This window comes from Rhamphochromis sp. 'chilingali', assembly GCF_963969265.1.
Source record: "Rhamphochromis sp. 'chilingali' genome assembly, chromosome: 15".
In the NCBI taxonomy this organism is placed as follows: domain Eukaryota; kingdom Metazoa; phylum Chordata; class Actinopteri; order Cichliformes; family Cichlidae; genus Rhamphochromis; species Rhamphochromis sp. 'chilingali'.
This window is the reverse complement of record NC_137942.1, coordinates 26692370-26720122: the sequence shown is the minus strand read 5'-3', so window position 1 is coordinate 26720122 and position 27753 is coordinate 26692370. Positions and strand designations below refer to the sequence as shown.

The 27753-nt window shown below is 44.9% G+C and overlaps 1 protein-coding gene across 3 annotated transcripts; it reads left to right on the top strand.

The window, feature by feature from the left end:
- The first annotated feature begins 760 nt into the window (after positions 1-760).
- bptf (bromodomain PHD finger transcription factor) lies at positions 761-27753 on the top strand. Of its 3 annotated transcripts, none has more exons than XM_080905015.1 (31): positions 761-1496; positions 3348-4170; positions 5710-5930; positions 8739-8924; positions 9133-9315; positions 11212-11424; positions 11510-11589; positions 11723-12075; positions 12203-12334; positions 12535-12664; positions 12763-12898; positions 12996-13265; positions 13363-14890; positions 15167-15291; positions 15388-15516; positions 15634-15784; positions 15873-15996; positions 16104-16347; positions 17367-17503; positions 17596-17704; positions 17788-18023; positions 18121-19285; positions 19392-20905; positions 21060-21142; positions 21227-21452; positions 21561-22090; positions 22187-22363; positions 22523-22715; positions 24178-24262; positions 24531-24717; positions 25778-27753. In XM_080905015.1, exons 1-31 carry the CDS (start codon positions 1001-1003, stop codon positions 25791-25793), a joined length of 10182 nt encoding a protein of 3393 aa, XP_080761141.1. In that variant the 5' UTR covers positions 761-1000; the 3' UTR covers positions 25794-27753. The 3 variants fall into 3 exon arrangements, with proteins under 3 accessions (XP_080761141.1, XP_080761140.1, XP_080761142.1); XM_080905014.1 differs by having other exon boundaries at positions 17364-17503; XM_080905016.1 differs by lacking the exon at positions 9133-9315 and having other exon boundaries at positions 17364-17503.

Sequence of the window (27753 nt, the reverse complement as noted above, 5' to 3'; positions counted from 1 at the left end):
GAGACCCCAATGGATTTCTAGTCCATCGCCTTAACCACTCGGCCACGACAACTCGTACATCCCAATTACACAGACGTCAACTCATAACAAAATTTCCGTTATACTACTAGTTACACAAATAAAGCATGTTTTGAAGAGTATCTATAAGGCACTGGAAGCTGGAACAAGCAGGGAAACAAGAGCCAATCTTAACTCAGTTTACCGCTTTATACTCGCCTTAATATAACCTCATCGGCTTTTTAAATCTATTTAATCGTGCCAAATAAATAGATTTGCTGAATATTTTCTCTATGTAGTTATTAGAGTATCCTCTCCCCTTTTATTAATACCAAGTGTTTGTATTTGTTCAGTTCTTACGACTTAATATATTAGCACTGCACGTATATAAACTATTGCAATCTCTGAAAGTATGCATCAGCTGAAATCCTCCACACATGCATATGAGCTCATTGTCCAGTTTACAGCTCGTCGTAACGTGTAGTTTTACATTAGGTGCATTACTTTCGATTATTTTGTTGCCGTTTATCTCCCATCTTAACAAAACCTAAAGGGCGGCACTGAGCCATGGAGATGCAGAAAAACAGATGGCCTCAGTTATGTTCGGTTAAAATTAAAATGTGCGCTTATTTCTATAAACTAAACAAAAACAGAAGTGTGACTTTTAACATGAGACTAATTTGGAGTAATTGTCATTTCGGTCATTGTTGCCACTGAGCTGGAAGCAGTGACATCACGTGACTCCCGTAGCGAGGGCCTGCTGTTTGTTCAGCCAGAGAGGCAGAGGAGAAGAAAAAATGGCGGCTCTCGGCGCACCAGAACGGGACGCCGGGCTAACGTTTTGAGCTTTCACACCCGAAAAAGACACGGGGGCTTTACGGGGCCTATTGCACCGTCTGAATCCTCGCCAGTTCAGCTTTGTGGCGGTCCCGCTTTCGCTCGCGTTCGTGCAGGCTAAAGAGACGCAAACATTGGAAGCGTAAAATAATAGATTTCGCCTATCATGAGAGGGAAAAGGGGCAGGCCGCCCAAACCGCTACAAACCGAGGAGCCATCTCCAGCTGCGGCCCGGGGCTTGCGACCTAGGAGGAATTTGAAGCCCAGGCTAAGGGATAGCGGGGACGAGGACGCTGAGAGCCCCACAAGGGAGACCGTAAAGACGCCGAAAAAGAGAAGAGGGGGACCGTCGACACGGGGCAGGGGACGAGGGAGAGGTGCTGGTGCTAGAGGAGGCAGGGGTGGTCGTGGAGGAAGGCGGACGCCTGCATCCAAAGCGGTTGTGTACGATGACCACGAGAGCGAGGAGGACGACGATGCTGTCAGCCTGAGGTCGGAGGAAGATGAGTTTATTGAGGAGGAACCTCAGTCCGAGGAGGAAGAGGCCCTCAAGGAGGACTCTGACTGCCTGGAAGATGATATGCTTGAGGAGGAGGAGGATAATGCCAGCTACTGCACAGAGAGTAGTTTTCGGAGTCAGAGCACACACGCCAGCACTCCGGGTAAATAAGCACTTAAATATTGCCACGGGCACGGTGTCTGCACACACTTTGCAGGGGTTTGAAAATGCATCCCGAAATGTTGCTGATGAGTGCAGGAAGCAGTTAGGTTATTGTTCAAAATGGAGAATGCACACAGGCCGCAGTCCCCTCATTAAGGCTACTGCAGGTAGAGCGAGGCGGCAGCGGGATCACCAGCTTACCTGGTTGTCACAAACGTCTGTCACCAAATAGCTCACATATATTTCACCTGTAACACCACCGGCCTCTGGCTCCAAGTATCAAATCTGCAAATGCATTCATCTTAGCTGCTAACGTGCTAACTTTAGCAGGAAATATTAGCTTCTAGCTAATGTCTTAATAAGTCTGCGTTGGTTAAAGAACGACACCTGTATGTTTTTTAATCAGTGTTCGTAACATCCAGTGCTTTTTATGAGAGCAGTATGTTCTACTTTCTACTTTGAGTGTTTTATTAGGAGTACACAAAAGAGACTGCTAACTAACCTAGCCCACGAAGCTAGCATGCTTGTCATTTTTTTTTGACAGCTTGGCTAACTGTAAATCAATCAAGTTCAAACTCATGAAAACACCGACAGCAACTGTTCTCGTGGTGCAACCGAGCCAGGAAACATTGTATTGGGATTCTTAAGTAGATGTAACAATATTAGCCAGGTGACAGTCACTGTTTTCCTCAGTGCAGGGAGGTGGAGGTTCCCTCATTTAGCTAATAATGACACTGGCCATGTGTCGACCCGGCTATGCCAAAGTATCGCTCTAAAAAGTTTCCCACCACTGCAGGATTCTCAAAAAGGTGTGCCGCTGTGTATAATGTAGATAGAAAGTAGTGAAAATAAAAAAAATCAACTATCTAAATTTGATTTTTAACACAAAAAAAGGGACATTTAAAAAAACAAAAAACCAGTTGCTCGTTTTGAGTTTGAATCTGGGTTCTCAGTGTTGTGTTGAATCGCAGCTTCTTTTTAATACTCGGTAAACCTGAGGAGAGCAAATGCTGTAGTTTTGAAAGTAAAACCATTCCCCATCCCTGCTTGGCACGGGGTTTCAGGGGTAGCCCTGCACAGCTGCCCGTGTTTTCTGTTTCACAATGAACCATGGGGTTTCTAGTGGGGAGCTTTATTATAGAGCCATGCTGCTATAATAAGGCTACTTCTCGGTTTTACATTGTCTTACTAAAAATATAGACCTTCCCTTAGAAAGATAGACAGTGATTTCTTTCCTTTCTATTCTCATTGAGCACTCAAAGCACCGTGTACATGCACCATATGTTGTTCCATAATCTGCATACGTATGTATCATTCATAGTCAATGTAGCCTTTAAAGATGCGCAGGTTCACTAAATTCTCCATAGAAAAGCAGAGAACCCCTTCCCATCATAAGCCAAAGGCTGAGGAACGGCCTAAACGGCGAGAGTCTAATTAACACGTTACAGCAGGTGTATTGCATAGGGGTTCTCCTGACTTTTTGTTGCCAGTATCGACTAAAATGATGGATGCAAGGTTTTACTTTTTGAACCAGACTTGGAAAGTTAACTTTTTTTCACATTTAGGGTAAAATGTTCTATTTTGTCTTTTTATTTGATTTTTTTTCTGGCACATAAGTTTCACAGGCATATTTGAAAACAATAATAGTTAGAACTACCTTAAAAAATACTACAGGTGAGCATTGTAATATATTGCAAATGTATGACAATTCAAAAGCTGGTAATATCCTTAACATAGTTATTACCATGACAGCTTTAAAAGTAATTGTGTTACTTTTTTCTTTTGTTACGTTGTACTTGGTACTTTGAGGTGCCGTATTTCTCGTTCACAAATCTCATCGTGTTTCCCACAGGGAGGAAAAAAGGCCGAACTCCCCGACCTCGAACTCCCATTCTTGAAGAGAAGGAGATCCCTCCTCTTGAGCTTCCCGACACCTCTGAGGACCTCCTGGTGGTTAATGAGGAGCTACTCAATGCCATCTCCATCTACGAGGTGCTACGGAACTTCAGCACTGTGCTGCGTCTCTCCCCCTTCCGCTTCGAGGACTTCTGTGCAGCACTGGTAGGCCAGGAGCAATGCACTTTAATTGCCGAGACCCATATTTCCCTGTTGAAGGCCATCCTGCATGAGGAGGACTCCTCCAACACTACCTTTGGCCCTGCTGACCTCAAGGACAGTGTCAACTCTACTCTGTACTTTATTGACGGCATGACGTGGCCCGAGGTGTTGCGGGCATACTGTGAGAGCGATGTGGAGTACCATCATGTTCTGAAATACCAGGAGGTGGATGATTACCCTTACAGTCCTCTTGGAAGTAAGATTAAGGTGCTGCAGTTTTTGGTGGACCAGTTCCTAACCACCAACATCGCCCGCGAGGAGCTCATGTCTGACGGCAGCATGCAGTACGACGACCACTGCCGCGTGTGTCACCGCCTGGGTGACCTGCTGTGCTGTGAGACCTGCTCGGCAGTCTACCACCTGGAGTGCGTGAAACCGCCACTGGAAGCAGTTCCAGAGGACGAGTGGCAGTGTGAGATTTGTGTGGCGCACAAGGTGTCCGGTGTCACAGACTGTGTGCCTGAGGCGCAGAAATGTAGGCCCTACGTCCGCCAGGAGCCCATTGGATATGACCGCCACCAAAGGAAATACTGGTTCCTCAACAGAAGGATTATTGTGTAAGTCGGAGCCCTCGTTTCCCTCAGTATTATTCTGTGCTGGTCTCTTTGGCTCCGGCAGCTTATTTCCAAGCAGCAAGCATTTGATCATTGTTATTTAAGGTGGTCAAAATCTATTCAGATTGTTATTCTCAAATCTGACTTTGCCCAATTGTAACTTGAATGATGTAACACCAGAGATATTATCAAACCAACCACTTTGCAACTTATTCAGAGAAAAGACTGAAGCACAGTTCGATGAAATGAGTGTCTGTTCGGTTATCTCAGTTGCACTGTAGATTAGATATGGCCGATTTGCAACATCTAGTTATTTTACAGTTTTAAATGTCCTAATAAGTTCAGTCATCCTTGGTTTTCTGGCTAATTTTTAGCTAAACAAATGTACTTACATCTACATGGTCTAAGTATAAATGGTACATTACAAGCTATTAATGAATGATACCATAAGCAGACAGGCCCCAGCTTTGAGTATACAATAAAAAAAGACCATGCAGACATAAATGTATAAAGTTGCATACCATTTTCTAAAAGATGATCCCTCATTAATCGCCCTTTTGTTTTCTAACCTTTAGAGTGAACAGCTGCAGAGAGAAAGTGAAAGTTGTTGGGAAATAATATAAGCTTTCATATATTCAGTCCTTTGTTTGTCAAGAAATTATAGAAGAGCCCTGCAATCCAAGCCCTTTATCTTTTAGTGCCAGTCATGCTTTTCCTGATTGCATCTCATGCCCGGAAATGATGTTGTTTGAGCATAGCCTTTACAAACAACAGGTGAAATCAATCTCAGTGCCAGGCAGTATTTGCCATAATCTTTTTAATCTCTTTGACTCAGGGGAAAGAAACTTTATACTTGAGCTGAACGCATGATAAAAGCAAAGAATCGAAACCTATTTAACACCTGGTAGTCATCATTTCTGGTGTGTGGTCTGGTGGTTAGCCCTGTTGCCTCACAGCAAGAAAGTCCTGGGTTCGAATCCACCATCTGGTCGGGGCATTTCTGTGTGGAGATTGCATATTCTGCCTAATGTCTGCGTGGGTTCTCTCCAGGTGCTCTGGCTTCCTCCAACAGTCCAAAGGTTAATGTAAACTGGCTGTAGGTGTGAATGTGAGTGCTAGCACTCTCTGTGTTACCATGGTGTGACCTGTCTTGTGTGTAACCTGCCTTTCACCCTATGGCAGCTGCTACACCTGAAGAAGATGCAGTGATGATGTTTCAGTTATTCTTTATCTTTATTCTAGCAGTCCAGAATGCCCACCCACCTGCTGTTCAAAGCTTCTGTTTACAAGAGGCAGCCAATCAGCACAAAGCTTCCTTGAAGGGGAAGGAGTTAAAACAGCTTGTTTCAGACTCTGTGTAAGACGCATAAGGATTACTGTGAACTTTGACTCATGCAAAGCTGCTCTATTGGAGCCCAAAAGAAAAATGTGCAATTGGAGTTCAGCCCCTTTAAATTATATTCTATTTAAACGTTGCACTGTCATAGCCAAGGAAATAATGTTTTTTTTTAATCTAATGGTTAGCCTTTTCTCTCTTCCTAGTGAGGAGGATGGGGAGCATGAGAAGAAAAAGATCTGGTACTACAGCACCAAGGCTCAGCTGGAGGAGCTCATGGAGTTCCTGGATAAGGAGTACTGGGAGATGGACCTGCATGCAACCCTCGAGGAGATGAAGGAGGAAGTCCAGGCTCACATGGACATCACAGAGGACCTTACCAACAAAGCCCGTGGAAACAATAAAGCCTACCTCACTGCAGCCAACGGTACACATCATGGATTTTTTACTTTTGTGCGATAGCTGCAAATGGAGGGAGCTCAGGCTCATAGTAGTGGATTTTCATGCTATAGAGATGTAGAATGTAGCGACGCTTAGCTTGAAATCATTGATTTGACAGTGATCAGAGCACTTGCGACTCGAGCTGTGATACGCTTGCATCCTTGCGCGTTTAGGTCCCGCAGGGTTGCACTCTGAAACACGTCGATGCTTCAGATGATGCTCTGCAGGCAGCAGCACTTTGCATCTCTGACAGTTGGCGCAGAAATGTTAGGTGCTGCCTTTTCTTCCTGCGTCGTGTTCTCTCAGACAGCAAGCAACTGTTTTCCCCTTCTGTTTTCCTCCAGGGAGGCAGTGGTTAGAAGACTTTTTATTACTTAGCCAGCAGTTTCCGTTTGAGTTTGACAGGCTGCCATGTCTGTCCTGTGTTTTCTAACAGTTTTCCTGTGTATGTCAGAAACTGCTAGATGCTGTGTTTTATTAAGGATCTGCCAAAAGATAGAGGTTTTTGTAGGTATTCTGAAGCCTGAAGAGGAAGAAAATGTTTTGTTTTTTTTAAGCCACTGCAGACAAAAGAGAGTTATGAGTAAAGCTGGTGTTTTTCATCAGTTAAAAGCTTTCTGCAGCTGCACGGTGAGGCCTGCACCTGGTTCGTGTCAGTGGGGACGCAGTTGTCTCTGTCCCAGTGAAAACTAGGTTTATGACACATGATGTCTTTGAGATGTTGAACATTTGATAAAGGAAATTCCACTCCATCTTAAATCTTTATTTATGGGAATAACTTAATTTTTGCTGGATTAGTGAAGTTATAGAAACATAATGCGGGTTATACTGGAACTGAAAAGTATGATATGGATGCCTTATTCTGTAGTGGACTCTGGAGGATACTATTAGGGCTGCACGATTTTGCATAAAATGAGAATCACGATTTTTTGGCTTAGAATTGAGATCACGATTCTCTCACAATTCTCTTTTCCAATATAAATATTTATTGCACTTATTAACTGCACATCAACTTCGTAACAGTTGAGACTGAACATAAAAACAATAAATAAACATAAAAACAACAAATGTCTCACATTTTGTCGTTGCCACAAAATGTTGTACTGCTTGAAATTCCGTCTCCACCGTTGCTCGACGCTGCGTGTATAGAGCAGGTAGTGCAACAATAGAAAAATAGTTGCGGGACGGCACTGTGTAGCGTTTGTCTAGGGTGTTGATCATTTTCCTAAATCCCTCGTTTGCACAGTGTTGATGGGAGCCATATCTTTGGTCAGGTGATAAGTAATAGCCTCCGTAATTTCTTTGTGCCTGCGGGAGTTCGACGTGTATAGGGAAGCGCTGTATAAGGTTCCCATTATTGATGTTTGGGTGGTTGACCGGGACGGATTTTCTCCTGTCACTTTCTCGTCATCCCTGACGTGCTCTCCGTTGTTTTTTCCCTGCTAATTTTAGCATCACACGGCACAGCTTCTGTATCACGTGGTATAAGGCTCCGCCCTTGTCATTTGTTGAGCAGGAAGAGTGAGCGCTTGTTTTCATGCAGAAGATGAAGATGTCTGTCTAATAACTCATATATGAAATAATTAGTCAAGAAAATGATCATGAGATAACTCAATAAGGGAAATGTCAGACAGGCATGCATTGATTGTGATCTCCTGATACAGATTTTTCTTTGTGAGAACTACAACTGACTGCATGACATCTTTTCTTTAATTAACCTTATTATGTTCATAATAAAACCATTTGTTAAACTTTACCATTTCTCTCAAGCTGCAGTAAAAGTTACAGGATCTTCGTTTACTTAAACAACCCTGAAAATAAAGCGCTCACCTCCTAGAAAGTGGTACAAAGACCTGAAAATGAGTTGCTGTACGCTCACCTTTACCTGATATATTTCACCTACCACACAAAAGCAAAAGAAGGGCAAAACAAATGTCAGTGCTTGCATAATTTTCCATTGTCTTTATAACTTCACTAAATAAAAGCCTTTTCTCTTTTTCCACTCTTCGCCATAATTTTCTTTGAACCTTTGCTCATACCGAGGCTGCTGGCTTGTGGCGGGCCTTCACCTTTGGCTGGTTTTAACCACTTTTGCCTTTGTTAGCTTCTTTGAAATATTCATGTTCAGCTGGATGAAGGTGGTTTACGTGTCTGATTAGCTCTGTTGTTCCGAAACTTCGTGGTTAACCTTTTTCATTTTTGTTTTACTGTAAGTACACCACAAATGTAGTGGAGTACAGTAGGCAAAAAGAGAAGCTATTTTAATGCCATTTATACTTGCAGAATTTTTATTTCTATGCCATTCATTTATTATCCTTTTTTTTTCTTTTGTTTTGGTCTGCTGCACTATATTTGTCGGCTCGTTATATCTTCTGTCTTTTAAGAAACGATCAAGGAAATGCTAGAGCCTCTATGCATAATTTCTTTAACGCGGTTTTTAATTATTTATTATTTCAGTGATGCTGGAATGTAAGCCTCCTGTAAACAATGACTATCTGCACGTAAACATCTCACAAACATTGGTGGGGTTTGGTTAGATGCTGGTCTGCTCCTCACTGCTATTTAGTACGTCTAACAACATGTTGTCAGACTGTGACAGGCTGGCCGTAGTACATGTTTGTTTATTTATCCCTCGTGCCCCAGAGCAGCAGCTCTGAAAGACCTCTTATTTTACTTTTAATGCTTTAGATTTAAGACTTAACAGTTTTAAAGTATTACTTTTCTACGTCATTTGCACATATGTGTAATTGTTGCCTTCCATGTCGAATGAATGAATGTTTCCGTTTGTTTGTAGAAGTTGTCGTGGAGCGTTTGAAGGTCAGGCGGGAGGCACGGGAAGCAAAGACTCGAGCAGAGGAGCCAAAGCAGGATTCAGATAAAGGCTCTGTAAATGCAGCTGACGCTACTGCCGAGTCCACATCGCAGCCCGACAACGCAGAGAGCAAAGCGGTTAAACCGATGGGAGAAGCTGGTTCACAAGGTAAAAAGTTTCTCCAATGTATTTTTATTTTTTTTATTTTTTTGTTCAACTGCCCACTGGAACTTTCTCCAATTCCTCAAAGTAAAGAGCTAGCCTCCTACACGCAGAAGCTGAAATTCTGTCTGCAGCATTATCAAAGCAAATTCATTTTTACCTCTACTTGACCCATTTTGACTCTTCCGGTGCTGTTCGTCTTGTCGCACCACAGCGGCTAGCGCTCCGCCTGCTGCAGAAGAGAGCCGCGCGTCAGATCCTGACCCGGGCTCTGCCGCGCTGGACACAGCCCTGCCTAAAACAGAATCCATTGAATCAAACAAGGAAGCGCAAGTTTCCCATTCTGGGAGCCAGGAGAGCAGCGAGTCAGCTCCAGATGCGAAGCGGGAAAGGACAGGTACTCAGACTCATGTTTGGTCTGCAGTCCAGCTGTCGTCCTGCACTTCACGCCTTGCTGCTGGGCTGTGCATCCATTATCATCTGTCGCTTTGTTTCCGCTGTTTCTTGCTCACCCTGCCTTCATTTTACCCCGCTCATCTGTTTTGTTGGATTTAAGGGTTCGTCTCAAACCTCGTCGATCACGCGTAAGAACTTTTTTTTTTTTAAGGAGCAGAACTGGTCTGATTTCGTCTGAGCAGGCATTTAAACCAGAGAAAGAGTTTTAGTATCATTATATTTTACAGGCTACACCAGTTACCATCTACATGTGTCTGACCTGATTTATATCAGCAGATATGAGAAGGACCCTGCCCTAACATCAGCCATCATACTGGGCTCCAGTGTCACCATACCTGTGCACAGTAAAATCTTTTCATATATTGCACACATTTGGTTACGTTTATCAAACACTTGCAAATGTAGGAATAGAACTGTGGTTTTGTTATACTATAATATAAAAACTAATTCCATTCCTTCCTTAATATACTTAAGTTTTTTAACCATGCAGCTCAGCTGCAACACTTTTTCTGGTCTCCATTTATTTTTTTTCCACTTATAGCTTATTTGTAGTGTTGGCTGTCCGCTCTGTTACGGTTTGCCCTGACTTTAACGGGCTAGTGTGAAACGCTGTGATGCATATTTCCTAGCGGAGGCCGCTCGGGTGCATTCCATGCGTCTCGGTGGGTGTGAAAGAAAACGCTGAAGATCTGGACACAGGGAAACATTTCAAACAAAAAAAAGCCTCAGTGGCAGTTTTTACACATCCATCTGTCTCTGAACATTCAAGACCTGACGACACTGGAGTGGCCATAACTGTGAGAAGATGATTTCTCCTTTCACGTCACTGCACAGAAACCCTTCCGTGTGTTTTGCTCCTACGCTTAGCTTTAAAAGAAGGCAGGTGCATTAAGCGCTGCTAGCAAGCTCTCCCAGTTATTCCTGGTGCATTTAATTACTTATCCTGTGCTTTGTGTTGTCTGCTGCACGCTTGGTCTTGAAAAGCAAGTCATTTTTTTCCTCTCTCTCTCTTTTTTTTTGTTTTTGGCACTGTGATAAACGGCGTCCCTGGCAGCAGCTACCACGCCATGTCTGTCACAAGCAGCTCCTTATTCTCTTTCCAATTTATGGCCATTTGGTCGGGTTCTTGTCGCTCAAGACAAAAGGCTCTTTCCGCCGTTTCCCCACCTGCTACCTCGTCAACAAAGAGCTCCATGTGTGTGCAACGCTCTCCCGTCACGACTCTGAGGCAGAGCCGACGTTTTAGGTTGCCGCAGGTGTTCGCCTCATTTTGGAAGTGTCATAGATTTCAGTTATTTTAGGTCTGAGGAAGCTTTGAATTGTCGACTAAGCATTCTTCTTTTATAACAGTTTGTTGGGCATATGCTAATTCACATATACACTTCTTTTTTTTCACCTTTTTTTGAGGATTTAATAATTGTTATTTTTGGTTTGTTCTTTTTGTTCACCAATGTTGTGTACATTTTTCTTTTTTTGATCAATTATTTACACACAGTTACCACTTACAGCTCACCGTCACTACCTGAGCTGCACCATGGGCTCTTTCTGAGGCTACCCTTCACAATAAAAGCTTTAGGCAGATGCTAAGATGAAAAAGACGTCTTTGTAGAAGCAAGCATAAATATGTGGCTTACATTTCTGATGGCGATGTGAATATAATAAGCACATTTCATAAATTTCCACATGCATGCACGGTATTTTAATACTTTAGTAGTGATGGGAGCAGGCACATTTTCCCACATGCATAGAGGAACTTTTACTTCCTAACACCTCGCACTGCTGATGCTGTTATTGTTATTGTTAACTGCACTCAGTCTTTTTTGGCATATTTCTGTAGACGAGGACTCGAAAGAGTCTAGCAGCGAAGTCAGGCGAGCTGGTGATCTGCAGGCACCAACTAAAAATCAACCACAACAGCCGCAGTCGTCTCAAGCGGAGGCAAATGGTGGCAGCAGCCAGGTTCCTGGATCGGCGAGTTCCAAGAAACCCGAGCCACCTGACCTGGCCGATAGGTCCTCTCAGTCCTCTTTTACCAGCCAGGATGGGACAGGTGATAATTAAATGGGCTTTTTCATTTGTGGTGAATTGCCTTTGCCTTGGTGATACTGATAGTGAGTGTGTGTTCTGAATAACAGAGGAGTATAACGAAAGGGTCAAGAATGAGCGAGGAGCGGCGCAGGAGTCTAATAACCATACGCCCAGAGGGAGCAAGGAGGTGAGGAAGAGGTTTGGTCCAGCTTCACTGCTGAAAAGTGAAATGTGCCGCTTTAGTCTGTTGCAACTGTCATTCTGTTTTTTAAATATAAAAACGGGTTTTTATGTGCCTTTGTCCTCTGCTCGTGTTTCAGTCATCGCCCGTTCGCTCAGACGTCGAGTCCTTGCGTCTCAGCTTCTTGAAACGGGACCTGACGGTGAATTTGAACAACTTGTTCAAACTTGGCCAAGAGGGTAAATACAGGGTCTACCAAAACCAGTACAGCACCAATGTCCTGGCCCTCAACAAACATCAGCACCGGGAGGACCACGACAAGAAGCGTCACCTCTCCCACAAGTTTAGCTTGACCACCGCGTCGGAGTTCAAATGGAACGGCTCCATCTACGGCTCGAGAAGCCTGACAATCTCCACCCTGCGTCTTACCATCATCCAGCTGGAGACTAACATCCCTGGACCGTTTATGCATCCCAACTGGGCATCACACAGGTACACCTGGGACCAGTGGAAACGCCCCCCGTGTAGTTCTTAGACGTGCTACGTTTGGGCAGAGTCGCATTTCAGATATGAACATCACTATCATTAGTTTTATGCTGCTTGTGTTTGGTGTTTCTAGGACCAACTGGAACAAAGCAGTGCAGATGTGCAGCAAGGCCAGAGAATTTGCTTTGGCCTTGGCTATACTGGAGTGTGCCATCAAACCAGTGGTCATGCTGACTGTATGGAAGGAATCCCTTGGACACACAAGGTAAACAAAACTAACGTGGCGCTGTGAAAATGTCTGTACAAACAGTAAAACACAACTAAAGGGTTATTTGTGAGTCACTGCACCTGGGATTTCTTCATTTTTCCTTTTTGGAGTGCACGGCTGACAAACTCGGTAATGACTTTCCTGTTTCCAATACGGTCCTTGTGCTTTATGTCTTTGCTCATGTTTTTTTAATACAGGCTACATCGTATGACCTCCATGGAGCGGGAAGAGAAGGAGAAGGTGAAAAAACGAGAGAAAAAACTGGAAGATGAGGAAACACTGCAGCAGGCCACATGGGTGAAATACACCATCCCCATCAAACACCAGGTACAAACAGCAGCATCTTAACTCTTCTCTGTGTTAATGTGTAAACTACCTCGTCTGAAAACTACTTTTTAACCTCCTCGTAATTTTTTCCAAACAAGGTGTGGAAGCAGAAGGGGGAGGAGTACAGAGTGACGGGGTATGGCGGGTGGTGCTGGGTCAGTAGGACGCACGTGGCCCATTTTGTTCCGAGGCTCCCGGGAAACACAAACGTAAACTACCGCAAAGAACTGGAAGGTAAGAGATGAAGTAGCTTAATTTCTTAATGGTACTTGATATGTTCTCCTGCGGCTGACGCTTTGGGTGCATAAACTATTTTTGCTGTCTTCATTAGCGGCTAAAATGAGGAAGGAAAATGCAGCAGACTGTACAAATAAGCAGAAAATGCCAACAGAAATGGAGACTCAGGCAATTCAAAAGACAGCCGACAAGGCCAAAGAACAAGCATCCGTCACAGAGTCATCTCAGAGGGCCTCGTGCGAGGAGGACCGTAAATCTGAGAACTCCACAGAGGAGGAGAAGCCTGCAGAAGAGGCGCAGGGAAAAAATTCTGAAGCAAAAAGAGAAGATGAGAAAACAGAGGTTTCTTCAAACAACAAGCAGGGTAAGTTTAATTTAAGGTTTTGTTTTTTTTTTGCCTCTATGCTGTCCATGAATGTGCATCTCCATCATCCACTAACCCCTGCTCTTCTTTGTCATAGATAATCCTGATGGCAAAGGCCCTTCCTCACCTGCTGCACATCCTGAGAGGGATGAACCAACCCAGAAACTCGAGCAACCCAAGGAGGAGCCTGCAACATCGAAACTCTTCGCTGACGTCGTGAACGTCAGTGAGGGCTTCCAGCTGCGCACAGTTTATAAGAAGAAAGTAAAGCCTTCCAAGCTGGACGGGCTCCTGGAGCGCCGGGTGAAGCAGTTCACCTTGGAGGAGAAGCAGAGACTTGAGAAGTTAAGACAGGCAGCCGCAAAACCTGCTCCTGTTATTAAGACTGAAGGATCAACCAGACAGCAGACAGCTACGACTCCGTGCGTTAAAGTAGAAGAGAAGGACGAAAGCCTACAAGTGAAAGATGGCATGGTTAAAAAGCTTGACTTCGATCAAGAGGACATAAAAGCAAAGACGGACGGCCTGGAGGTCAAATCAGAGGAGTTAGGACCCGACAGAGGTCAACAGGGGGAATTAAATTCTGTGCACGGAAACAGCGGGGAGGTTTGTGCCCATAAAGAGGTGAATGGAGGACCCTTAACTAACCCTGGCCTTAACAATAAAAACAACTGTATAACAGAGACATTAGAAAACAGTGAAAAAACACAGAAGTCTGAGAATTCAAAGAAACGTGCCTATGAGGAAGTTGAGAAAGACTCTGAACAGAGTGACACAGAGAGCATGGAGGTAACCCAAAGCAAGACCAGTCCAGTACAGGTGAATGGGAAAACTATGGTCACAGAACCCGTGCACTCAAACCCAGAAACCCGAGATCAAGGTGACGTCAAAGAGCCCGTCAAGTCCCTGATGAATGGAAACCTCTCGCAAAACGATGTATCCGATATATGTCACCCCCCTCCTATGAAAGTCCCAAAATTAGAGAACCATGTTGGAGAGAAAGGAGACTCTGTTAGTAAGAGTGAGGATGTGGCCATGGATACCAAGGAGGCAGTGCCTGTTACGCTTCAGTCTTCAAGCCCTTCTTGCCAGAATAATAAAACTACAGATAATTGCTCTAGTGGTGAAGGTTTGAAGTCCTCTGCCACCAATGACGTTGTCACGAAAGTATCTCAGAACTCCCTGATACCAGACACGCCCAGCAGCACCAGCAAGCTCGATGTGCCCGCAGGAAGTAGCGCCGTTTCCAGCTCCGCCACCCAGCCCAGCTCCGGAACGCCCGTTTCCCAGAAGACTAAACTTCCAGCTGCTGACACCAAAACGGGCGCCTCTGGTTCAGCCAGCTCCATGACAATAAGTAAAGAGTACTCCACCAAAAATAGAGTCAGCCTTCTAAGGTTCTCCAAAACTAAGAAGGCCCGCTCGGGCACAGCCCTGCCGTCTTACCGCAAATTTGTCACCAAGAGCAGCAAGAAGAGCATCTTTGTCCTCCCGAACGATGACCTTAAGAGACTGGCGAGGAAGGCAGGCTTCAGAGAAGTTCCCATCTTCAACTACAATGCCAAGCCTGCTCCAGATATATGGCCGTACCCTTCACCTCGGCCCACCTTTGGAATCACGTGGAGGTCCGTAACACATTTAACCTTTTCTTGAAATTACCTTTAGATCTGCTGCTACAGTATGATGTCATTGCAATAGCCAGGTTGCCATAGACTCAATCCCTCAAATAATTTAGCTGCTTCTTTAATGAAAGGCTCTCGTCTCACAGTTGGCTGTAGTAGTAGTGGCCTCTCAGCCACTGTGATGAACCCCAGTGAATAAGAGAGCAGCTGAAAAAAGTTTAATATAAACTGAATTACTGTTGGAAGATTTACTAACTAACAGCTTTGGTGACTGTTCAGGTACCGTCTTCAGACTGTGAGGTCGCTGGCAGGGGTCAGTCTAATGCTGAGGCTGCTGTGGGCCTGCCTGAGGTGGGACGACATGGCTGTGAAGCCCTCTGCTGCTGTAGGGACAACGCGAAAAGGTTAGAAAATTCTGAGCACATGTTATGTACAGTTTTCTGCTGTTTTTTTTATTTAAAATATGAAAATGTGGCAATGTGTTTTATCTTTCACCAAAGAAACAACGGAGACAGACATCACCACAACTGAGATTATAAAACGAAGAGACGTGGGGCCCTATGGCATCCGCTCTGAATACTGCATCAGGAAGATCATCTGCCCCCTCGGAAACAGAGACACTCCCAAAGGTAGAAAACGAAAGTCTGTTTGGGCATGATGTAGGATCTTTGACAAGCTGTTAATGGTCCACTTGAAGAAGATTTCTAAACATAATTAATTGTTGCTTTCTGACTTTTTGTGAGCAGAAACCCCCACTCCACAGAGGAAAGGCCTGCGCTCAAGTGCTCTGAGGCCTAAGAAGCAGGAGCCCACTAAACCGACTGGTCCTGTTGCTGTGGAAACGTGGGTGCCCGAGGAGGAGCTGGAGCTGTGGGAGATCAGAGCCTTTGCAGAGAGGTGAGGAACTCCCTCAGCGTCGCCTCTGTATGTTTCTTCATAGCGTCACTGTGTTAGTGAACACTTTACCTTCTTTTTGGTGCCACAGGTTGGAGAGGGAGAAGTCACAGGGCGGAGATCCCTCCAAGACCGGCAGTAGTCTGAAGACAGCGGAGGAGGTCAAGGCCCATTTAGAGAACCAGCTGAAGCAGGCCAGACTGGCAGCCCAGCAGGTAGAAACTCGGCGCAATGCAGTTACACGGGTGTAATCAGAGATTCTGGCTCTGGGTAAAGCGCCGCACCAGCAGCACATTTAAATGGTTGGACACATTTCTTTCAGAAACGTCTCGAGCAGCAGAGACCGACCACAACTGCCACAACAACCACGACAATGTGCACCACCACCTCAGCCGGCACTCCCGGCACCCCAGTATCGGTGGGCCAGAAGACAAGTCAAATAACTTCAGGAACCAAGATGGTGTTGGCCTCCAAACTGAGCTCTCCAGTCCCGTTCCAGCAAGACAAGAACTTCCATCAGTCTTTTGCTTCCTGGGTCAAGCAGGGTCAGGCTAACAACAGCTCAGGTGAGCAGCTGGAAGATGAGGAGAGGTTTAGTCATCTTCCTTTTTACTCATCATCCTCATCATCATCTGTAAGATGGAGGAACCGAGGAGGGTGCCATAAGATTTCTTCTGTTTTTTCTATTTAAGTAATATTGGCATCCATAAAAAATACATCATCTGCACGACTTCAGCGTTTTCATTATGAGTACGATTCGCATGCCAAAAGAATTTTGTGGTTCGTGGTGTCCACTTTGAATCCTGCAAAAATTCTCAATTCTGTATATCCTTTGAGGCATTCATGCAATACCGTGTGTCATTAGACTCTAAACCAATATACCCGATACCAAAATATTCAAAACATCAGCCTCCTTATATTGACTCCCAACAGTGGACACCACAGCCGTAGACTGGCTGTTGTGGTGGTCCTTCTTGGGTTACCCATGACCACAGGTGGCGTGGTGTGTCTTGCAGCCTCCACTGTGGCTGGTAGCATCACCACCTCAGAGCAAGCCTTCCAGATCGCTGGTAGCCCAGTGACTGTGGCTGGCCAGGTCCTCGCCGCCAAACTGCCACTGCCCGCTAACAGCAAGATTGTCACCTTGAACATGCCCACTACTCAAGGAGGTAGGGAGCACGAGAATGACATCCATTCCTGCCGTTTTTGGCGTATGTGTGCCCAAAAATGGATGGTGAAGTATTATGTGAAAATGTCAGACTTGCGTTGAAGTATTGATGCTGAGCTTAGATAATGCCACATTTTCTGTGTGTGTGTGTGTGTGTGTGTGTGTGTGTGTGTGTGTGTGTGTTTTCTTTGTATTCTGAAAAGGTTCTCTGGCTAAAAGCTGATCGCTGTTTTGTAAAATCGTTTTTTTCTTTGGCTTGTGTGTATAAACTACTTTAATCTAGTTAACTGAGTGAGGAAGACTTTCAGACACGCATACTCAGTGCATGCTTTTCCCTTCTGTTCTTGTTTACCTGTATCTATGTTCCTAGCACATTTCTGCTTTTTCTCCTTTTAACATAAATGTTCCTGTCAGCAGGTGTAGTGCAGCAAAAAGTCCTGGGTATATTCCCCTCTGGGCCTCCTGCGAACCTTAGGACATACAGCACACTACATCCTACAACTGGCAACATCAACCTCAGAGCCACAACCTCCACCTCAACCACCCAGCAACAGGTCTTTTGTCCTTCACCCTGCATTTTTCACTTATTAACTAAAGACACTAAGCATGATTACTGATGTTTTCACCCTTGGGTTTGTTTTTCTAGGTCACCACAGCAGGAGGCCAAACACAGCCCAGTACCGCAGTGAATCAGCCACTCACTCAGTCTACCTCTGTAGGCACAGCAGGGGTCAGAAGTTCAGCAGCTCAGCCAGGTTTGTGTCTGAATGCTACTTTTTATTCTCAGGTTAACATCCCCAACATTTCAATACAAATAATAAATCTTGATCCCTTCCAGGTCAGGTTCATCAGGCTGTGGCTCCGATGGGCCGTGGCCAGCCTGCAGCTGTGCCTGGTTCTACACCTGTGCAGGCAGCTTTGGGTCAGAGGGCTGCAGGTCCTGCACCATCACCGTGTGCTGCCTCCACAGCTCCTGGACAGTCTCCCGGAGCTCCTCCCCAGACACAAAGACCGCAGCAGGGTCAAGTTAAACTCACTATGGCACAGCTCATGCAGCTTACACAGAGTGCACAGGTTTCCCTTACTCTTTCTCTCTAAAAGTAATTTATAATATCTTAATCTTACAAATATATAAAAAAAAAAAAAAATCCTTTTGTGTGCAACTCCACAGGGAGGAAACCCAGGTCTGACAGTGGTGATCCAGGGTCAAGGCCAGACCCAGGGACAGCTGCAGATCATCCCGCAGGGTGTAACAGTCATCCCCGGCCCCGGTCAACAACTAATGCAGGCAGCTATGCCCAATGGCCAGGTCCAGCGCTTCCTCTTCACTCCGATTCCACCATCATCTTCAGCTCCAACTTCAGCACCTGCTCCTGCTACCCCTGCCAAACCCACTGCAGTCCAGACCCCCCAAACCCAAATGTCAACTCCTCTTCAACCCAGAGCTTCTGCACAAGTCCAGACGACTCCCTCATCTGTAGCCCAAACCCAAATGACGGCCCCTTTGCCTGCCCCAACGCATGTTGCAGGCCCGACACAGATGCCAAGTTTAGCCCCCACTCCAGCTCCAGTCCCCATGCAAACCCAAGTCGCAGCCCCCGTGCCCACTTCCCCACAGGCTGTCGTCCAGGCTGCATCTCAAATGCACCTTTCAGCCGCTACCCCGTCACCTGTCCCTGCACTCTCGCAAATATCCACTCCCATGACTGCTTTGCCACAAGTTGCAACCCACTCCTCCACACAGATGTTGCCCTCCACACCAGCCTCAGCTGTTGCACAGCCCCAGCTGGCATCATCGGTTCCAGCCCTCCCAGCACCAAATGCAGGCCCGTCTATAACTCAGAAACAGGTTTTGACCTCAGCATCATCACAAGCTGACCTCCAACCTGTGGTCCAAACCCTCGTCTCCAGCCTCGCACCCAGTTCTCTACCTACACAAACCCAAACTGCAGGCTCACCACCAGGACAAGCTGTCCCCAGATCCCAAGTCCAGGCACACGCCTTCAGTTCTGCTCCAGGGTTATCCTCCACCCCAGTTCAGGTGCATGCTGCTGATCCCCTGCTCCCCCAGGTTGCTGGTGTAGCAGCAGCTGGTCCTAACTCTGTTCCAGTGCCCATTTCTGCCTCTCTTCCTTCACCTGTCCAAGCTCCCACCCCGGCCCTTGCACCCGTCTCTGCTCCCGTCATAGCCGTCATGTCCACGCAGATCGCTGTCCCGTCCCCAGCCAAAGCTCTTACTCAAATCCAAGCCACAGGTCCTGTCCCCCTCCATGCTGCTGTGGCAAACGCTGTTGTCACACCAGTTACTGCCACCTCAACAACACCTTCAGTGCCAGGTAAAGTGCCCACCATCATCAGCACTGTCCTGTTGTAGTGGACCTTAGAATGGTTTTGCTTTAGTTGACTTTAAAATTTTCTGTTTGCTTCTCTGTCTCGTTGTAGCTTTGACAGAGCAGAGGGCAGCTCAGCCTTCAGGATGGACTCCCACCTCGCCTCAAGCGCAGACTCCAGTTCAGCCAGCTCTACAGGCAGCAGATGCTGTTCAGCCACCCGCTCTGGCTGCTGTACCCGCCTCCGCCCCTGCTCCAATCGCCACTCACTCCCCCCCTGCTCCAATCGCCACTCACTCCCCCGTTACTCCGCTGCCTCAGGCATCTCTGACTCCTCAGTCTCAAGCACAAGTCCAGCACCCGGTCGTCGTGTCCGTGCAGCAGGTGGCACAAATACCGGTCTCAGCAGTGCAGGTTCATATGACGGGATTGCCGGTTTCCTCTGTCGTGACCACCATGAGACCCGCTCAGTCTCAGCTTCAGCCCCAAACCCGCACTCAGCTTCAGCCCCAGTTTCAAGGCCAAATCCGTGCACAGGTTCAGGTTCAGCCTCGCGGCCAAGTCCAACAGTTGCCACACATTCAGGCTCAAGTGCATCTGCAAGCACAACCTCAAAGTCACCCCCAGGTCAGAGTTCAGTTTCAGCCACGAGCACAGATCCAACCACAAACTCAGCAGCCACCCCAAGGGCAAGTACCCCCTCATGCTCAGATTCAACCTCAGGTGCAGTTTCAATCCCAAACAAAAACCTTGCCTCATGTTCAGGCTTCAACCCAGGCCCAGATCCAACCTCAGTACCACCACCAGGTACAAGCTTCATTCCAAACGCAGCCGCAAACCCAACCTCAGGCTCAGCAACAGCCTCAGGTCCAACCGCAACCCCAGGTTCAGCCCCAGCCTCAGGTTCAGTCTCAGGCCCAAAGTCAGCTTCAACAGCAGCCTCAGATCCAAACCCAACTCCACCCGCAGGTTCAGGTTCAGTTCCAGCAACAAAGCCAGATTCAAACTCAGGCCTCTCAGCCGCCCCAGGTTCATATTCAGTCACAAGTTCAAACTCAAGTCCAAACCCAACCCCAGTTTCAAGTCCAGTCATCGCAACCAACTCAAGTCCCACAACAGCTTCAGGTCCAAGCCCAACCTCAAGTCCAAGCAAAGCTCCAAGTCCAGTTCCAACCTCAGAACCAAACTCAAGTTCAAACACAGCCTCAGATTCAGGTCCAGTCTCCAATCAGGCATCAGCTCATCACAGTTCCAGGTCTCCAGCAGCCCGTGCAGCTGCTGTCAGCTCTGCCGCCCCACGTTGCAGCCCAGATCCAAGCCCAGATCCAGGCGCAAGCGCAGCAGCAGGGTGGCACGGTTCCTCAGCAGATCAAACTGCAGCTTCCGATCCAGATCCAGCAAACCGGGGGACAGATTCAAGCCCACCAGATCCAGAATATGGTAACCATACAGGCACCGGCAAGTGTTCAGGAGCAGCTTCAAAGGATGCAACAACAACAGCAGCAGCAAGTTCAACAACAGCAGCTACAGCAAACACCAAAGAAGAAGAAACACCAGGAGGCTAAAAGGGAACAGAAGGAGCAGAACGCACAGGCGATCAGCCCTGGAGACGGCATCCAGAAGCAGGTATGAGTCAAAAGAAGAACAAAAATTAGGGATTTCTCACAAAATTTATGTCTGTGTGCAAATGTTAGTTATATAAAGACCTGTTTTAGACCTGACACTGTATTACAATCGAACATATATTAAAATAACTTCTTTGGGGTTTTTTTAATGTCAGGCGGTAGTGAAGCAGAATGCTACAGCAGAACAGCTGAAACAGAGGAAGACCCTGGCTGCAGCTGAGCGAGAGGAGAACCAAAGGTTCAGGAGCTCGAGTCGGTTAAAACTGTTTAAAACCGATGACGCGGATGAACCAGCGACTAACGCGCTCTTTTCTCTCTTCAGGATGATCGTCTGCAACCAGGTGATGAAATTCCTCCTCGACAAGATTGAGAAGGACGAGAAGCAGGCAGCTAAGAAAAGAAAGAAGGAAGAGGTGGTGGAGCAGAAACGCTCCAAGCAGAATGCCACCAAGCTCACCGCGCTCCTGTACAAGCACAAAGAACATCTCAAGGCTGAAATCCTCAAAAAGAGGGCCCTGTTGGACAAAGAGCTGCAGCTGCAAGTGCAGGTGAGCACATCTCCAGCCTTCTCAAACATATTTTTTTTGTCTATAGACAGAGAGAGTGGGAATATTCTTGTTTACTTTTATTCCTTACATGTGCTGTCTCCCTCTCAGGAGGAGCTGAGGCGGGACATAGCCAGGCTGCAGAGAGAGAAAGAGAAAGCTCGAGCTGCTATTGCCCAGGCTGCTGCAGCAACAGTCAAGGCTGCCTCTTCCCAGTCTTCCCACTCCTCCCAACTCTCTCACTCCACACATTCCTCTCACAGCACGCGCACAGTGACCTCACCTTCATCATCCCACAAGCGGAAGAGAGAAGATGAGAGAGACAAAGACAGAAACAGGGAAAGGGAGAGGCATCACGACAAGAGTAAGAAACGGGACAGGGACAAGGACAAAGACAAGGAGAGAGAGCGACACAAAGACAGAGATAAAGAAAGAGATCGGGAGAAGGAGAGAGACCGAGAACGGGACAGACATCGGGATAGGGACCGGGACAAGGAGAGAGATGGGGACAAAGACAAGGACAGAGATTCCAACTCTTCAAAACACAAGAAGAAGAAGAAGAAGCTGTCTTCTACCTCAAAGGATCACAAGAAGGACACCAAATTGTACTGTATCTGTAAAACGCCCTATGACGAGTCAAAGTAAGCTGTCTTGAGGGGAGGGGGGGACTTGTAATAAGTCATTGTAATTTGACTGTGAGGCACTCTGCTGTCATTAAATCACCTGATTTCTCTCAGGTTTTATATCGGGTGTGACCTGTGCTCCAACTGGTTTCACGGCGCCTGCGTTGGCATCACGGAGAAGGAGGCTAAGAAGTTGGAGGACTTTGTGTGTAACGACTGTAAACGCGGGCAGGAGGGAGGAAGTAATGAGGAGCTGTACTGCATTTGCCGGACACCATACGATGAATCGCAGTAAGTCACCATATGGATGGCTTTACGTTAGCATTGTCTGCTCTAATTATAGCACCGCTTTTGTTTTTCAGTCTGTGTCAGACGTTTCCTTTGTTTGCATATTTGTGTGGAGTCTTCCTTCAGTGTGCTAACCGGGATGTGTGCGTCGCTCACCCACAGGTTTTACATAGGCTGTGATCGCTGCCAGAACTGGTACCACGGCCGATGTGTGGGGATCCTGCAGAGCGAAGCCAATCACATCGACGTGTACGTGTGCCCGCAGTGCCAGTCGACAGAAGACGCTATGACGGTCCTCACGCCGCTTACTGACAAAGACTACGAGGGGTTGAAAAGAATATTACGCTCGTTACAGGTATGAAAGTTTTGGAATTCAAGACTGTGTCATTTTTTTTATATTAACAGTAACAAGGTGGTTTCCAATGTGTGGGCTGAGGTCAGTGAGAGGTACTTTCAGCGACTTCCTTATTTCCCACACAAGGTTTTTATTTACGGGGTCAGCACTAGGAATACACAGTGTTGGGCAAGTTACTTTGAAAAAGTAATTAATAGTTTATAGTTACTAGTTACTTCTTCAAAAAAGTAACTGAGTTACAGTATTCTAAAAGTAATTAATTATTTGAAAAGTAACTATTGCGTTACTTTTTTTAAAAAAAAGCGTTTAACCCTCTGGGGTCCAGGGTATAATTGGCCATTTTTAACTACTTTTGATTTTCCCTCCACATTTCACCTTTAAAAACTATTTACTTTGCCTTGTTTGGTATCATCCTTTTCAGCACAACCTCACGTGTCTGAATTTACAGTTATGTTTTCATTTTGACATACTGTATTAACACAATTGATCTAAAATCAGACAAAAAACATAAAATCAGAGAAGAAAATATTTTTTTACTGTAACAACCACAAACATGTTTAATGAATCATTTTTCATAACTTTAAATGCAAATATACATTTTCAATTTTAAAATCATATGCACAAGTTTTGCAAACAACAAAGTTATTTGCATCCATTTACCTTTTACCTTGATTTTTTAAATAACCATTTTAAACTATTTACAGAACAATCAGCTGTTCTGCATTCAATAAGATGCCACACAAATTATTTGTGCCACTCCAAAACAATAATTTCTGTCCACTATAAAGGAGAACATCACAGCCTGATACCTGCAGGTCTGACAGCAGCAGGTGTATCACTCCTGTTTCTACCTGGAGACAGCAGTCGCCTCATTGTTCTGACACACAACACAAAACTATCCACAACACTAAACACTAACTACACAAGACAACACATTAACTACACACCCCAAACACGCTAAACGTCACAAATCTCTCAACATCTCAAAACTCGCTCTCCCTCTTTTTCTGCTCTCTCTCTCTCTCTCTCTAAAACTTCCCCTGTTTTTTTTTTTTGCTCATAAGCAGCATATATTGTTTATCATGACTCTGGTTTTACGTGGCCTATCAACACAATTTATAAACTGGTAACGCGGGGATGGGGATGTTTTGAGTCAATCTCTATTTAGGTCTTTTATATTTCAGAAAATGCAGGTGGCTCCAAAACTGGGTGAAACTGTAAAATCTATAAACTGTAGAAAAAGTGAGTGAAAACTATGGATTTTTTGAGATTAAAACATGGCAACAAGACACAATAAAATACTTGCTTTGTCTTTACATTTAAGTGCTTTGATGCTATTTATGTGTGTGTTTGTTTGTGTAGTCAAGGGATGTTGACAGTGAAGTTTTATTTTATGCCTAAAGTAGTTGCAGTAACAAAACCGGCATCATTTCCTGAATTATTATTTTTTTCTCTTCCCCAGTCTCATAAAATGGCATGGCCTTTCCTGGAGCCGGTGGATCCACATGACGCGCCTGATTATTATCGTGTGATCAAGGAGCCAATGGGTAAGACTGTGTGACAAAAGGTCATTTAAAAAAAAAAAAAAAGACAATGCTTTTTAAAGTATTTACTCACGTGTGAATTCACCACGTACGGGAGAATTTTGTTTTAACTTATTATAATTATTTAGTTTCTCCTCCAGTTACAGCATTTATTTGCTGTTTTTGCCTCTCTTTGTCAAGTTTGCATAGACTAATTATGTGATAAAAAATTGTGTAAATGTATGTATTTTTTGTGATGTGAGCAATGTGTCGTGCTTTTCCTTCCTCGCAGACTTTTCCACAATGGAAACCCGTTTGCAAAAGCGACATTATCACAAGCTCACGGAGTTTGTGGCAGACGTGACCAAAATCTTCGACAACTGCCGCTACTACAACCCCAACGACACGCCCTTCTATCAGTGCGCCGAGACGCTCGAAGCCTTCTTTGTACAGAAGCTAAAAGGTTTCAAAGCGAGCAGGTGAGTTTAAGCGCTGCTGGTGCCGCAGACTCGGCCTACAAGTTTCTCTCCTCCGTGCTCGTCTGTTTGCTGTAAACACTCGACTGGCCTGACTGGCTTTTTCAGTAATTCTGCCATTTCATTTGTTTCTTCCTTAAAGGGGACCTATGATGGTTTTCCATATTTTCGATACTGTTATGTAATGGTTTATGCTTAGAGCCTATATAGGATTGTTAAGACTGGTACCGATATTTAGTGATTTTAAAGAAATCTGATATTCTGGCCAATATTTAGCATGAAACAAATAGATTTCCTGACATTCGTTCTTGCTAAGGTTGGATCAGCTGGTTGTTTGTCATGTTTCTAATCTGTATTGCCAACAGGGCAGTGCCCTCTGGTGGACAAACCACGCAACATTAACACTCATAACATGGTTGCCAGGTTTTTAGGGATTTTTTTCTCCCTCAGCTTTTTTATTTTACTATTTTTATGTTTTGTTTTTTGCCATTTCTCAGCTGTTATAAATGCCAATACCAGTATATCAGCTGTGGTGTATTTATGCTCATATTAAACACGGGTAAGGTTTCAAATAATGAGCAGGTATTCATCTGCCTGATGTCAGTGAGAGTCCTCTTTACAGGCATATAAGTCCCACCCACTGCTGTTACAAGGGGCAGCCAATCAGCAGAGTTTTGGCTTAAAGGGACAGAGCAGGGCTGAAATAAGAATTAAGGATTACTTTGAAGTTTCAAAGCTACTATAGTGGACTTTTAATAGGTCCCCTTTAATGTGTGCATTTATGGCTTTCCATTCACGGTTTCTTTTCTTCTTCTTTTGTTTTATAGCACTAGCATGTGTGTAGTGATGATGTTTTACTTGTGCTTTACTTGTACGTTGTAGTTGCTTGGCAGTACTAAAAACCCAAGAGAGCTGACAGACTTTAGGCCATTACATCCAGTGTCTTGGCAAACCCGAGTGCCATGTTTACATCTTGTATTGTGTATCATCTTGCATTTGTGTCTGTTCACTTTTGCTGCATGCCTTTTTGATTTATGCCATCCCATTTTCTTCTTTCTTACAGATTGTCAGATTCTTAAGTGGGCCAGTCTAGCTGGAGTCTGGACTGGATGCTGGGGTCTCTAGTAATATTGATATGAAAGCAAAACAAAAAGAATAAAAAGGCACAAGAACACAAACAAAACACCAGAAGTTTTCAGGAACCCGTTGTGATCACGGTTTTCAGTGACAACACAATGGCAGCCATGTTGACAGGTGTCAGTCATGTAATTGAGGGGCATGCTGTCTTCACATCGTAAACATAGACTGTATAGAAAAAATGAAAGTAGCCCCAACTTCAACTTTTTATCTGCTTTCTTTCTTATAGCTACAGAAAACAAGCCACTGACTTTCACTCTCAGTCAACAGTCTCAGGTTTTATTGAATGCAACATTGTTGCTGTCAAAACTGATAATGGTGAGCCACGGTGGCTACTTCCATCTTTTATATACAGTCTGTGATCCCGAATCAGGAGTCGTGGCCTTTTTGAACAATCAGTCACACTAACGAGGGTTGTGTTCAGTAGAAAATGCGTTTTAGTTTCTCATTCTTGTATTTATTTCAGTTCTACACCCGAGTTAATTTGGGAATTTTGACTCAACGATATAAAGCTGCATATTTTAATATAGAGAGATATTTATAAGACGTTTTGTATACTGCCTCCCTCCTTGAGTTTGATTTTTTTTTTTGTTGTTGTTGTTGTCCTGGCTGTTAAGGTGGTTGTCTTGAATGTATATACCCTTCTTTTATTTTTTTCTCTAAATCATGTACAGCGTTTGTAAGATATGCCTGTATTTGACTGTTTTAAATAACAATGAAATAATTTTTAGATAGTATTATTTTATGAGACTAAAATGTACTAGACGGAGTAAGGAGTTAGAGCAAAGTAACCTCAGTTTGTAGTTGTGGAAGATTTCTTCACTAATAAAAAGCATTCCCAGTTAATTACACCAACATGGCTGTAGGATCCCATGCAGACCCCTTTGCATCCTCTTGTCTCTTGTCTGATCACTGTTATAGCAATAAACAACCTTGCGAAGGGCTCTCAACTTTCCCCTCTCTTCACGTTCTGTAGGTCTCATAACAACAAGCTTCAGTCTTCTGCAGCCTCTTAGGATACATCGCACATTGCGCGAAACAAAAATGCACTTGCCAAGAATATGGCTTTCCTGAACTGTAACTCTGTGATGGACTCTGCCTCACCCTGTGTTTGGGGTTTGCTCCTCTTCGCCGCTGCAGCGGGAGGTGGTGGTAGTGGTGGTGGGGGGAAGCTGGACAACCAGCTTGCTGCTTTCACGGGATCTCTTTTCCAGGTAGAGCCGCCCTCTGCTCATTTCAGCTGTAAGGGACCTGTTTTTATGGACCTGCTTTCATCAGAGGAGCGAGAACAACTGAGGCATTTCAGAAGAAAGTTTACCTCGGAGAAAAGACTCTTACGAGCTCTCATATTTCCATGTACTTTTTTTTTTTTTTTTTTTGATCTGAGTCTTTTTATCTTTTTTTTTTCTTACTTGGTTTAAAAAGAAGAAGAAAAAATCCCTCAGACCATTTCTGTGGTCATCATGTCCAATGTAATAGAAACGGAATACTGTCAAACAATGGCTAGGTTCTACTCAGCATAATGAGTAGAGTTTTGTGTCTAAATTCATATATCACAGTGGAGCAATGTTTTTTCTCCCATTTCCACTCATTGTTTAGTCTGATGTGGCATGAAAGATCGTTTAAGTACTAATTATCTGGACATCGATAGTCTGCTTGGTTAAACTTCTATAACCTACTGAAAGTAATAAGCTATTGTAAATGAGTTGCTTTGCAGTAGTGACTGAGAAGGATGATGTATTTGAAGGTTCCTGCCCTGTTTGTTTAACAAAACAAAAAAACACAAAAAAAATCATCAGATTTTGACTTGATTTTCTTTTCCTTTTTTTTGTATTACAACTGAAGAAATATTGATGTACATGGAACTTAATAAAATGGAAAACACAGATTTCCTTCCTCTGA